Below are 14,705 nucleotides of genomic sequence, written 5' to 3' on the forward strand. Positions count from 1 at the left end.
CTTTGAACACGAAATCAAAACCCACTCGCTCTCACGGTACGGCGGGCGTCGCGACGCCACGGGAGAGAGAAATGTTGCTGCTCGGAGAGGGAAATTGACTGGGAGAGGAGAGAAATTGTTTGGAGTTTGAATTTGTTTGCGCGCAACCGCGTGGCGCGTGGCGTTGAGGCGTAGTAGAATGGAAACAACTTTTGAAATTTGGGTTGAGAAAACGTTCGCACGCGACATTTGATGTGAGGTTTAATGCACACTATAAAAAGGAGATTTTAGTTTTTGTTCGCAATTTTTAAACCATGCACGGTGCTCGAAGGATGAACGCAAGTAGGTACATGAAAAAACAACACATAAAACAAGATTTTGGATTTCTCTGGTCTTGGTTTTCTCTGAAAGACTTCAATTAAAATAAAAAAATATCAAAAAATATATATTGATACTATCAAATTTGTCACTCGTTTTCCGTGTAAAATGTGTGCAAATTTATCAAGAAATTAAAAGTGAGAGTGTGTGCGTGCAACATGGAGTTAAACTTTTCAAAGTGCCGTGGTAATCTTCACAGCAATTGCACAGGAAGTTTAACTCCATGTTGCACACACTCTCATTTTTAAGGCTGGTACAAATATTTTTACAAGTTTTTGTCCCCCCTTCAAAATTGACCCGAAAAATCAGGAGGCAAAAAAAAATATTTTTACAATAAACTTCAAAATTTCAATGAAAATTCAAGTGCAGCCAGCTGAAATCAAATTAAAATACATTCTTCTGCGTTTAAAATCATTTTTAGCATGTTTGGGTTTATTAAAAAATCTTAAGATTTATTGAAAATTTTCGATGCAAAATCTTTTTTTTCGATACAATTTTTGTTTTTGTCAGATCTTAGATTTTTTGAAAACTAATGATTGCAAAACAACTGAACTAGTGTAAAATGCATTTTAAAACACTTTTTTCATTTAAATGTGAAGACTATGGCTTGTTATTTTAATTTTTATATTTTTTTTTTTGCCCCCTTGACCTCGGCCAGGGCCGAGGACAAAAACTTTTTAAATATTTGCATCGGCCTAATTTGTCGGTTAACTTGGGAGTAAAATCGCAATTTTTTTTTTAAATTTTGATTGAAATTTATTCAAATTAACTCGAATATAATTTATCAACTTTTCAAATCTAAAAAAATCACTATTTGAGCAATTGGATACTAAAGCTCTATGCCAATTTTTATGTACAACGGTAAAAAACACGATTAAAAATAATTTCTGATCACTTTTTTTCATTTTAATGCAAAAAAAAAATACAAGACAACATTTTTTCGATGGATCAACTATGATCCCCTTGGAACGAGCTGTCAAGTAGGAGCTTTTCTGTCAAGAAGGACCGCGAGGTTAATTTTTCAAAATTGATTCAAAAATCCATTTAAAACTCTTTGTGGTCGTATAAAGGGTCATTGTACTCAGAAAAATAAGCTTTATCGCTGTAAACAATGATATCAGCAATCTAAGCTTCATTTTAGGACCCAATTTGCGTGTTTAATGTTGAAACGGAATAAAAAAAACCCGATTTAATATCACCAGAGTTGAAATAGAGCCTTTCTTACAAAATGATGAAACTACGAAAAATATATTGGTGCAATTATTATTTTCAGAAACATAATGATACCATCCAGTGAGAATTTGACCAAAAGTTTCGAATCTTTTTAAGCAAAATCTCGAATGCATTTTTTTTTTTAATTTCAGAAGTACATTATGGGTCGCAAGATATTTAAATTTAATTTAGAAAAACTTATTGGATTGACATTATTCGAAAAAAATAAAGGGTACTCAGTCTTTGATGTTAGTCTATGATTAACTAAAAGAATATGTATCGATATTGCACTTTGTCGATCTATTATATGAAGCCAGAAAGAACACTTTCACGCACAGCGTAAAACGTGCAAGCTTGAATGTGCTGGCGTTTATGCTTCGACTTGACGACTTGTCGATCTTTCGAGCGAGAACTAGCCGGGACTTCAAATTTGATGTTCAGTATATGATTCTGCATAAAACCAAAAAATTAATGGGATAAAATAGGGTAAAAATAAGACGAAAATCACTAATACGGCTATATCTCTGAAATTTTTTTTTGGAAAAGCTTCAAATTTTGGGCCCAAGCAGTTTATGGCGCATGTTTTCGAATGGCTTTTTGTTTGAAACTGAATTCTTTTAATTTGATAGTGTTATCTGTAAAATAGTCCAAAAAATACCTCTAAAAATGGCTTTGACCACATTTACTGGTCGAAAATTGTGAATCGAAAAAATAAAATGTTCGTCTCCGACCCCATGGCTGCAAATCTGAAATATAAAAATTGTGGTTTTTATGAGTGGTTGTCCAATGATGGAAGACACAAATTGTTAAGAGCGGATACAGACATCGCCCAAGTATTTCAGAAAAAGAGCACTACAAATCAGGCTTTGAGTTCCGGGTTTAGGGCCAAATTCAATCGAAAGAGCGCATAAATACCTTCAAATTAGTAATAGGACTTTTTCTGGGACGATTCCTCGCCGTGCACGAATTTTTTAAGATTTCTATAAAAAGCGTTTTTCTAAAAGCAAATCTTAAACCTTTCTTTTGTAAGAAAAGCAAAAAAGAGTTTTTTTTTTAAATCCTATAACATATGAAACACAATCTTATAGGTCCTTTTGAAAAAAAAACTTTGGAAATGGAGGCCCGAAAATTGAGGGCAATTTTTTTTTATTTTTTTTTTCAAAAAACATCTAAATGTCAATGGAAATTCAAGCGCAATAAGCTAAAATCCATTTTAAATGTATTCTCCTCCGTTCAGTATTATTTTCAGCATGGTTGGGTATGATAAAAAAAATCTTTGGATTTTTTGTGTATTTTGATGTAATTCCACAGCAAAAATAAAAGTTTTACTTAAAATTTTGTTTTCGTCAAATCTTACACTTTTTGTATATTGATAATTGCAAAACAATATAACTAGTATGAAATTCATTTTTCATTTGTTATCTAAATTTATATATTACACTCAACCCCCCGTGGTTGGACACTTTTTCGTTTGACACTTTTTTAGTTTGTACCCCGTTGGTTGGTCAAAGTCAAACTAACAAATGACGAACTGTCACTTTTTACACGGCGTTCACGCACACTATCAGAACAAACGTTTGATAGTGTGCGTGAATTCCGTGTAAAAGGGGTGTCAAACTAAAAAGTGACCCCGTTCGTTTGACAACAGTTGGTGTCAAACCAACGGGGTTTGAGTGTAAATTTTGTATTTTTGGTGAATATTTTTCAAAGTATATGTCACCCCCTTCAATATTGTTCCGAATATTGAGGGAAAAAATATTTTAAAAAATCTTAAATATTCAAATCAACTTAAAACAATCTAAAACGCATTTGTCTGCGTTTCTAATCATATTTAGCATGTTTGGGCTGGATTAAAAGTATTTTAATTGTTTATGAAATTCCAATGTACAGAACCTCAAAAACTTTTTTTTTGCATAAAAAAATAAATGCTAAAAAATTAAATACTTTGGTATTTTGGAAACTAATGATTGCAAAACAACAGGGCAGGTGTAAAATGCATTTTTAAACACTTTGTTGATTCAAATGTTGAAACCGTGGCTCGTAAATTCAATGTTTAAACTTTTTTATTTTTCCCCCCCTCCCCCTCCCCCCCAAGACTTTGGTCAGAGTCGAACGACATAAACTTCAAAAAAATATTTGAAACGGCCTAAACGATAAACAAATAAAATATTGAATAAAATTTAAATTATTTTCCATGGTTTCAATATTTAAATGAAAAAAGTGTTTTATAATGCATTACTTACTCCAGCCAAGTTGTTTTTAAACAATAACTTTCAAAATATCTGTAAATTAATAGAACATTTTTTTTCACGAAAATTTGAATCGTGAAGCAGCCGAATTCAACAAAATTGAAAATTTAAAAAATATTTGAAATGGCCTTACAAAAAATAATAAAAACAACAATTTACTGGATCAAATTATTATAATTCAGGTCAAATATTCAGAAAGAATTGCATAATAAGAGAGAAAACTTGTAATTAGTTAATTTTATTTAACTTTTAAGTTTGGAATTTGTTTCAATTTTAAGAGACTTCAAAAATTTCGCTTCAAGCTTTGAAATATTTGAAAAAAAAAACTTATTTTAATTCAATAACTATCAATGGGTTGTCAACTTCCAGTCAAATTGAATCCTTTTTTAAACTTTTTTTTTCAAATTTAGGCCCCTGATCAAAAGGAATCAAAAACCTGTATTTTTTTATCGGTTTAATAGGTTAGGCCGTTACAAATATTTTTTGAAGTTTATGTCCCTCGACTCTGATCAAAGTCGAAGGGGGCAAAAAAATAAAAAATTAAGCTAAAAATTTAAATTACAGACCCCGGTGTCAACATTTGAATGATAAAAGTGTTTTAAAATGCATCAGTTGTTTTGCAATCATTGATTTCCAAAATTTCTAAATACTGACAAAAATTTAATTCTTGTGAGGAAAAAAAGATTTTGCGGTGCTGTACATTGTAATTTCATAAGAGTTCAACATATTTTTAAACGAGTCCAAACATGTTAAATATGATTATCAATGCAGAAAAAGGCATTTAAGATTGTTCTCAGTTGATTAGACATTTATTTCTATAGAAATTTTGATATTTTTTTGAAAAAAAAATATGTTTTTGCCCCCTGATTTTTCGGACAAATTTTGAAGGCTATTAGGCGTTTTAAACTTTTAAAAATATATGCAACGGCTTTACTCGATTTTTAAACATCTAGTGATAAATAATATCCTAATTTGAAAATGAGCAAATTTCGATTTTTCCCCTTAAACTTTCAATGATGCTTTAATTTTTAAGTTTTGACAAGGTTTTATAAGATATGTTCATTGAAATTATGTAAACTCTGATTTGATTAAATTTAACTTTATTGAAAATTGATTCGATTTAATTTCAAATTTTTATTTTTTCGATTTTTTTCTTTTTTCTTTATTTTATTTTCTTTAATTTTAATATACTCAAACCCCGATGGTTTGACACCAACTGTTGTCAAACGAACGGGGTCACTTTTTAGTTTGACACCCCTTTTACACGGAGTTCACGCACACTATCAAACGTTTGTTATGATAGTGTGCGTGAGCGACGTGTAAAAAGTGACAGTTCGTCACTTTTTAGTTTGACTTTGACCAACCAACGGGGTACAAACTAAAAAAGTGTCAAACGAAAAAGTGACCAACCACAGGGGGTTGAGTGTATTTCGATTTTTTTTTTAAATCAGTAAATCGGCCAAACGATTTTTTTGAACATTCTGGAAATTTCTGAAAAGTGAGCATTTGATGTTCACTAAAACACCGACACCGACGTAACACTCAAGTAAAAAAGATGACCCTTCTTTGCATCACCCCTCCGGTAAGTCCGGTGAGCTGTCAAACGGTTTTTCGAAAAATGTATTAGCAAGGCAACACTGATTCTATTTTGTTGGTAAACACAAATCAGCTGATTCATTCATAAACTACGTTTTGTTTGCAAACAATGGGTTGAGCAGTGTTGCGAAATATATTTTTATCGGCAAGGGGTGATTCAAAGGAAGTAATTGGGGTGAGTCGTGCTGGGACACATTTCAGCAGATTTTTTACATGGAGTGTTACGTCGGTGTCGGTGACTAAAACATAACCAAAATTTAAAAAAATGTGTTTTTGCAAATCAAGTTTTAGTGACAAAAATTAAAATAAAAAATCACCAAAAAAAATTTACCGTGTATCATTTTTTCAGTGTAGTCCTAATCGATACCTTCAACTTTGTCTAAGACACCAAATCGATCAAAAAATTCCTTCAAAAGATACAGATTTTTTGAATTTTCATATATTAATTTGTGTGGACAGCGTGGACAGCTGGAAAATTTGTAATGAAAATTGGGTCCTAAAATGAAGCTTAGATTGGTGATATTATTGTTTACAGCGATAAGGCTTATTTTTCTGAGTACAATGATCCTTTTTACGACCACAAAGAGTTTAACCTCGCGGTCCTTCTTGACAGAAAAGCTCCTACTTGACAGCTCGTTCCAAGAGGACCATAGTTGATCCATAGAAAAAATGTTGTCCTGTCAAAAAAAAAATTGCATTGAAATGAAAAAAAGTGATCAGAAATGGTTTTTAATCGTGTTTTTTACCGTTGTACATAAAAATTGGCATAGGGCTTTAGTACCCAATTATCAAAATTTATCAAAATGATTTCCACTTCATGAAATGCAGGGCCCCGGCGATGGCCTGATATGAGCTACCGAACATCATTGGCAATATGGCGTCGTTTGTTTACAAACATGAGATTGTTTGTGGACGAACTGAAAAAATTACTTTTTTTTCGCGATTCTGATAAAGAATGCACATCAAATCATCGTGCCTTTAGTGCATCTTTAGTTTTCACATCGATTCGTGTTTAAATTTCGAGATTTAGCATAAATTAAAATAAGTTGCAAAATTCCCAACTTCAACCATGTGCAACAATTTCCACATCACCCATGCGGGAAACCGATAATGGGGTAATTCATGCGTTCCAAACTGCCAAAATTCCAAAACGTCATTGCTAATCTTCGGTTCGCTGCATTTGTTCGTATTTGAAGTTTCGGGCCGAGACTCTGATGAAATGGCAGCCATGACAGGGCCCTGGCATTTTTCTCTCCTCCACCCTGCGCATTTCCATCTGACAGTGACAGCGCTGGCGCTGGCTGTCATTCCAATCCGCTGACGTGCGCTTCTATCGCTCAAAGGGGAAGGAAGGAAAAAAAAGGTCCGAAAGAAAAGAAACAGAAAACCGTCAGGTTGTCAAAAATTTTGTCTGATTTTGGTGGACTTGCTGGCTGCTGTTCGGTTCGTCGGTCGTCGCCGCATCACACACAATTTCGATCTCACAAAACGCAGCAGCAGCAGCAGCGGTTCGCGCGGGTCGTCGTCAGCAAACTTTGGTTGGAAATTGCTGGAAAAAAAGAAACCTTTCGTCGGAACAGTTCCAGAAGATCTCGTCGCGGCGGTTAGTTAGTTGGCTTCGGGTTCCGGCAGTGAATTCCACCCCCTTAGTTGGTCACGGGAAAGAAAAACCTCCGAAAAAGATTCTACAATGAATGTGCTGAGCAGTGCAAAGTCGGCGATATTCAGCTATTTGATGGTGAGTCTAATTGGCTGGAGAAAATTTTAGATCAAATAGGGTTGATTTTCCGTTCTGTTCTTCCGCTATTCCGGACCACCCTTGTCCGGCATGCCACACCTGTCTGCTTCTTATTGGCTGCTGGAGATTTTGGGGTTGGATTTTCTTCTTGAAAAGATGCTATTTTTTTTGAGTATTTTTAGTGGGTGCAACAAAACTTGAAGATTTGGCTGTGTCCTAGGGTGGTCACTTGAATATTTAAATTTATTGAATTTGCTCAAATAAGATTGGCTTTAATTAAAAAAAAATGCACCAAATTAAAATATCCATGTATTCCAATAAAAATAACGTCAAAACCATTAACCATTTGATAACGCCCAAATTTAAAACAATTTTTAAGTGGCCAGCCCTACTGTGTTGCATTAATCGCAAAGAGGATTCTATGAAGGGATATAAAACATCAAATTAGTTATGCCGTGTCATAAACGGAATGGCGTTGAATAACGTATTTCATATTAGTTTAGTTAATGGAGATGTACTAAAAAATAATTTCTGGACACTTGAAGTTCCATCCGTGTTAGGGAAGTGCCTTTTCGGTGGCCAATTTCAGGCGTTCTAGGTACTTGACCTTCCCTCCGGTATAAGAGAAGCGCTCTGCATTTTGAAAACATTTTAAAGCATTGAATTGTTTTGATAGTAAAACGATTTTGCCAATGTTAAATTTCGGGCGTCATATTTGACACAAAATTTTGCAGTAGTTTTCATTTCAGACTGCAAATTATGGAAAAAACGTATTTTTTTTTTTAAATGTTTAAAATAAAAGAGGCCATAACGCTCCTCCGTCACTAGATATCATAAAACGGACCTCGGATTCGTGATCAGGTACCAAAATTGCACCTAAGGAATAATTTTCACACCAATCGAAGAGGAGTCGAGGATCTGCTGTGTGAGTTGGCGGCGGAGAATGACCCAAATGTGATAAATACATATAAAAATACTCAAAATTTATGAAAAACAACACAAAGCAAGAAAAGCTTTGTTTTATGTGCAACATATTCCTATAATTGGTCGCAGTGGTATTATGGCTCGACAAAAAAAAATGTGCAACAAAGATGCGTAAACTAATTTTTTTTAACATTTAACAAAATCCCATTTTTTTTAAATAAATAATAGTTACAACATTCCTAGAAACGTATTAGGAAAAGACTTTCATTAAAATATGATTTTTTTTGCCATCAGAACTAGTTGAAAGCTAGAATCTAAAAAAAAAACACAATTAAACAGAAAGTTTTGCTACTAAAATAACTTTCAAACTTGAAGATGTTTTTGAATTATTTGTCAATCACACTTTAAATTCATAATTTAGAAATTTAGTCCTCAAGCCTTATGATACACGACAAAAGGTCAAACTAGTAAAATATTTTAGTAGAATTTATTTTCTTACCAACAAATTCGTTTATTTTTCTGTTTGTTTTCCAGTCTTCATGAGCAGTTCTTTCAACTAAATAGCATGACTTCGAAACTATTTTTTAAGAGTACTTCCATTTCCTTTTTTTGTCATAATATTGTGAGTTATCCCATTCTTCCGAACATGAGCAGTTGTTATAAATAGAAGAGTCTGACTTCTAAAATATTGTGTGAGTTTATTCATTCTTTAAAAATGAACAATTCTTGATGGTTGTAATATTTTAGTGTCTTTTCTTCCATTCTTTCAAACATAAGCAGTTTAAAAAAAAAAGAGAAAAAGTGTTTCTTTTTTTAATATTTTTGCAAGTTCACTATTCCTTAAAAGAATCTATTTTTGATGGTCTTAAAAGTTCGTTAAAAAATCTTACATTTTAAATATTTTACATCTAAATTTTTAAATTTTATTACAATTTCAATTTCCTGGGACAAGGCTTTTTTTCAAACAATTCAAAATTTTAACCAACAGAAAACCTTCAAAACAATTTATGTACTATGGCTCACTTTATTATTTCCTGTAAAAATGACTCGAGCTGTTCAGGAAGATACTACCTATCAAAAAAGGGCAGCAAAATAAAAATGTTTCTTTTTTTTAATAATAATTTCGCTCTATCGCTTAGAATTAAGCTAGAGATAGATCAAAAAAATCATTTTACCCGATAAAACGTTTGGATTTACCCGGGCAGACGGTAATAACAAAATTCATGCCATTTCAATAACAAATACTGTCAAAATAACTGAAAGTGTTATGGAATCTTTTCGTAAAATCGATTTTTGCATAAAGGTTTAATAACAGTTTATGTTATCATAACAAAATTTGTTATTGGTCTGATATTGGTTGAAAGCCTACAACTTAGGAATAATTTTTTTTTGTTATGAAAGAATACCTGAGATGATCGGATTAGTTGTTAAAATAACAAAGATTTGTTCGAAGAATAACCAAAAATGTTATAAGTCTGTTATTACTATGACAATCCCGTAACAAAAAAATCCTAACGACGAATAACAAATCTTGTTATAAATAACATAAAATGTTATTGGCCTAGTATTTTTAAATACCAAAACAAATTATTTCCGTCTGCCCGGGTAAAGACTTTATCGATCAAAATGAAATGTAGAATTCGCGATTAAAAGCTCCATAATTCCGACAGATGGCGCAAAGCATCGAAGAATGACGATTCAAATTTTCGCTGTTCGGATATATAGGAATGCAAACTTTAAATTTAATTTACAGCTCTTAGAACAACTTTTGAGAAAAAATTCAAGTAGTACGAGTGTAAACTTTTTGCCCTCTATAAATTAACGCAATAAAAAAGTAATTTTGAAAACAAATATTGTTTAAAATGATAGAGCATCAAAAGTTAACAAAGTATCAGCTTGAATTTTTGCTCAAAAGTTGTTTTGAACGCTGGAATTTAACAAAACAGAATTCGCATACATAACCTCAAAGGGCAAAAATTTCAATCGACATTCTTCGCTCTGCTACTCAACACTAGGTGTCGCATGTCGTTTAGCTTATGTATGCCAATAGAGTTTGCAAAATATTTTTTCGAAATAAAATTTGTTGTTTAATTTAGGGGCAGAAATCAACGCAATTTTGTAAAATTAATTATAATTTTATCCAAAATCATAGATTTAAGCTTGAGTGCTCTCCCCATTCAATTATTTGAACGTTTAGATCAAAAATCTCGACAAAGTTTTCAAGCGAATCTTCTCGTTTTATGTTTTTTTTCTAATAATTTATAAAAGTTCAATAAATAATAAATCTTAAAAAATTACACCATTTTCAAAATACCCTTTTCATCCAAATTTTGAAAAAAGGCGAAAGAGCTGTTCAAAAGAACCGCTCATTTAAATGAGCGAGCGGAAATGAGCGGCTCCTAAGAAGAGCGGTTTTGCTCACCTTGAAATTAAACTAAATTGATGTGAATAATAATATCAAAATTTTAAACTTTATTTAGGATCCCTTTTTAACATTAATCAATTGATTTAAAAAAAAAAAACTCTCAGTTTGGTTAACTAGCTGATTCGTGCTTCGAATTCAGTTTAAAATGCAATATGAATCTTAAATTGTATAAACAAAACTAGTTTGACTCTTTAACATTTTTACTTAAAATTTTAAGAATTTTATTAAAAAGCTTATACACTTGGTTAACTAAATATAAACATTGATTTTATTTCTTCTTTAACCTGATTTAAACTGATAACCTTAGTGGTGGTATATTTGATGTAAAAGTAACATTTGAACACTTTAAACGGAGTTCAAAAAAATAATTTTCAACGCCACTACTTTTTTAAACACTATTGAAATAACATTTTTTCTAAAAAATAGTGCATGGACCTTGTGTGGCCTACCCCAGTACATGTTTAAAAAATAATAAGCTTCATACAAACCTTACCAGTTGGAAAATATTCCAAAAATAAATTGAAATCCTGTCAAAGTCACCCCGGTTTACGGTTTTTTTTTTCTACAAACTCCAATCATAATAGTTATTCAGTAACTTTTTTGATTGATTTTTTGAGTGGCTTCACATTATAAACAAAAGTTTGCTTCAAGGTCGCAACAAAGTCTGTTAATAAACAGTTTCGGACTTGCTACAAAAAATACTACAAATTTATTTTGACATAGAAAGTTTGGTAAATAAAATACGGGCTAATGGTTTTCCCAGACAAATTTCTTTTTTTTCTAATACATTGACCTTAATGACTTGGACAAATAAAATTATTAAACTGAAGATTTCAAAAATACTAAGAATTCTACTTTTCAATGCCTTTTGCAGATTCAAGATTTGGTTATGGTTTTAAAATCTGATTTTTGATATTTTTTTTAAGTTCAATGCATTGGAATGTTCAAAGCTGTTAGCATCTTTAGTTGTGCCGTCTTGATGATTTTATATTGCATCGCATTGAGTAAATACAGTCTTATTCTTTCTTGAAACCAGCTGAGACAACGTTTGCCCTTTTTCATTTTATTGCAACTCGAAGAGAGAATATGTTTTTATCACACTTGTCAAAATATGATGCTTTATAGCATTCCATTTCTCTTAGTGTTTTTAAGTTCACTTGGACCAACATCGAAAGGAATCAACTAGAGAAAAAAAATACAGTGTCAAAAGTCTGACCAACATCGAGCCACTTTCAAGTAGTGGTCCTACAAGCGAAAATTTCAAGGATTTTCTCACTGGGCATCGTCAAAGTTATCAAGAAAAATGTGAACAATCACTTTCAGAACCACCCTAACCGCAAACTAGTACCCTGGCACTAACTACTAGCTTTACACTAGTGTTAGTAAACTTCGTTGAGTGGTGGAGCGGTTTAGCCGGGCCGCGCTGGACGAATCAGCGTTTGACATTTTGCATTTGCCGCATACACCGACATCATCACAGTAGTCGTCGTCGGCACGATGTTTTGTTGTTGTTTAGTCACACCACCACCGCCACACATAATCGAGCGTAGAAAAACGGCGCTTCGATTCAGGCTTGGCCTACCTTGATGATACGAATTTGGCTCGTTTTCAGCTGTTTTGGCGGTGGGGACTTTATGGGAAAATTCCGGTTCTGAAGCAAAAACTGTGAATGATAAGCCATTGTCTGAGGTTGTTAATGGCAAAATAAGCACTTGTGCGTGAGCTGTTACAACAATTGCTGATAATATCGGCAGACGAGTGCCACGACTTCGACTAAGCCAGGTTGTGACGTAGGCGGTGTGTGACACTAGACTCATCCCAATTAGCTCGGCCAAGATGATCAACCGGTTAATCTGGGTCGACTCCAGACTCCAACCTAAAGAAAGTCAACGTAGATGAACGAAGAAGAGTCATTGGCATCTTTATGTTTCATAACCATCATCAAGACACGTTGGGTTATTTGCATTTCCTCTGTGCCGCGCGTTGTTTCAAGCGCCAATTTTAAGACTCATAGACTTCCCCAACTCGTCGACTTTCGATTTCGCGAAGCGATTCAAATGTGAATACATGAATCAATTTGACTTGATTTTTAAAGTTATGCAATTGCTAATTTATCCCCTTTTCCTTGTTTTGCTTAGGTGGTCTACCTGTTCTACAATCCCACGGACAGCGGAGCGGTGCAGCTCAACAGTGAGAACCTGGATATGACGTTAGGTGAGTTCGTCCGGCTCTCTCTTATCACTAGAAGTCCCAAAAGTGGAATGTCTTGTCTGACGACAACTCAACTCTTTCTTCCTGATAAGACACTTGACTGGTTTCTCACTAAAACGTTATCGTCCCACCTCTTATTTTGCAGCTTCTAATGAACTAGTATTTATCAATTTCTACGCAGAATGGTGCCGGTTCAGCAACATTTTGCAGCCCATCTTTGACGAGGCGGCCGACAAGGTGAGTGATTTGGATGGACAAAGAAGTTTGTCCTAAGGGCTCTATTTCTGAAGGCACGACAATCCAGAAAAAACGAAAAGTGTTGAGCGTTACGAGAATGTTGCATTGTGGGTTCTTGAAGTTCACGTACTGTCGGAGCCGGCCACAACTGGACTAAAATGTCAAAAATGCCTCTTATACTGGTTATGCCTGTAACGGCATATTTTTTTTTACGTCTGTTTGTGCGACAGGTTTTTTTTAGAAGAAGGTGTCAATTCTTCTTAATTTATGTTGATTTTGGCAATAAGTCTCGTTATTAAGCCTTTTTTATTTTCCGACTGTTCATAATGGGCCCTTCCTAAATGCAAATTCGAAGAGAGCTAAAAGGGCGCCACGGTGCTCAAAATACCGTTATTATGAAAAAAAAAAATGCAATCCGAGATTTTGGGGTCTATCGATTCCTTACACCATAGCGCACCTCTGTGCAAAAAATGAAAACATTCGCTGATGTAGTTTTCGAGATACAGCCCTTTTAAGATGTTACATCCGATATTCAATAAGAAAACCAAAACAATCTATTAAATTTTAGCATTTTAAAGAATATATAATTCGAGATAATGATGTTTTTTGCTTCAAATGACTGACAAGTATCTATGGGCCAAGTTTCAGAAGGTTTGCTGATGTAGTTCTCAAGATACAGCCATTTTAAAATGTTATTTCCGACTTTTTCTAAGAAAATCTGGAAAAATCGGTACAATTTCAGCAGAGGCGACTCGTGCCCGAATGAAGTACCTGTTCAATGTTAAAACATTTTTTACAAGCTTTTTTTCTTTCCAATGGCTTTTATTTTTACGTTTTTTTATTTTTATACTATTATAATTTTCTGTGTATGCAAAAAATTATAAAAATTATGATTAAGACTTTTTTATCTCGTTAAAATGTATTTTAAGACTTAATCATTAGCGTGGGAATGAGGAAAAATAGAGCAATCGCTCTGCCATCCTTATCGAAATTCAAGGAAGTTATTGAATATTATACTGAATTTTAAAAGTATTCATCAGGATGTTCAGAAAAAAACATATCCTTAACAAAAAAACTGTTTGTTGGGCTTTTAAGCTAACTTGGTTACTATTTAAAAATTAAATTGACATTTTACTTTATACTTTTTAGAACCAGGTCGTATCGCTTTTGATCCTTTGTCAAATTTTTAGAGAATCGATTTACTCACTTTTATGTCCTCATGGTTTTGGAATTCAATTTCCGAATAAAAGAAGGGTTTTGATGTTAAAAACAAAACTATATTGACATGAATCCGAGATAATTAAAATATTTGTTTTTAGCATCAGTGAAAAAATGTTTTCAGAACAAATTCATGCTACAATATATGATAATAATATATACAACTAGAGTGAACCGGGACTACAGTCTCAATAAACACAGTCGTGTTTGGAGCATTTAATGGCATCAAATCTTAAACTTTTTAGGACTGCATCCGCTTTAACCCTTTCGAGCCTGATGGGTCATATATGACCCAAATATCAAAATTTCCAAAACTAGCCTATAATTTTCGTATGGTCATAAGAATCATTTTCCCATCATTGACTAAAAAAAATATTTTTTTGAAAATTCAGGCCTGAAAGGGTTAAATAGAACCATCCGAAAAATAAAATAACGATCATGGTTGAATCTACTCAGTAGCACAGCACCTTTGATATTATGCAAAACAAGGTGCTTAAATCCCTTCCCTGATCTACTGTCATAATTCTTCTAATGTGTT

At 33.2% G+C, this 14,705-nt stretch overlaps 1 protein-coding gene across 1 annotated transcript in view; it reads left to right on the plus strand.

The window, feature by feature from the left end:
- The first annotated feature begins 6,733 nt into the window (after positions 1 to 6,733).
- The window catches only part of LOC6051600 (endoplasmic reticulum resident protein 44), a 54,024-nt gene continuing 46,052 nt past the window's right edge, over positions 6,734 to 14,705 (plus strand). The window contains 3 exon segments of the mRNA XM_038256637.1: positions 6,734 to 7,152; positions 12,640 to 12,715; positions 12,858 to 12,949. Coding sequence (XP_038112565.1) covers positions 7,105 to 7,152; positions 12,640 to 12,715; positions 12,858 to 12,949 — 216 coding nt within the window. The 5' untranslated portion in view covers positions 6,734 to 7,104.

The sequence above is a fragment of the Culex quinquefasciatus genome, chromosome 1 (assembly GCF_015732765.1).
Source record: "Culex quinquefasciatus strain JHB chromosome 1, VPISU_Cqui_1.0_pri_paternal, whole genome shotgun sequence".
NCBI lineage: Eukaryota > Metazoa > Arthropoda > Insecta > Diptera > Culicidae > Culex > Culex quinquefasciatus.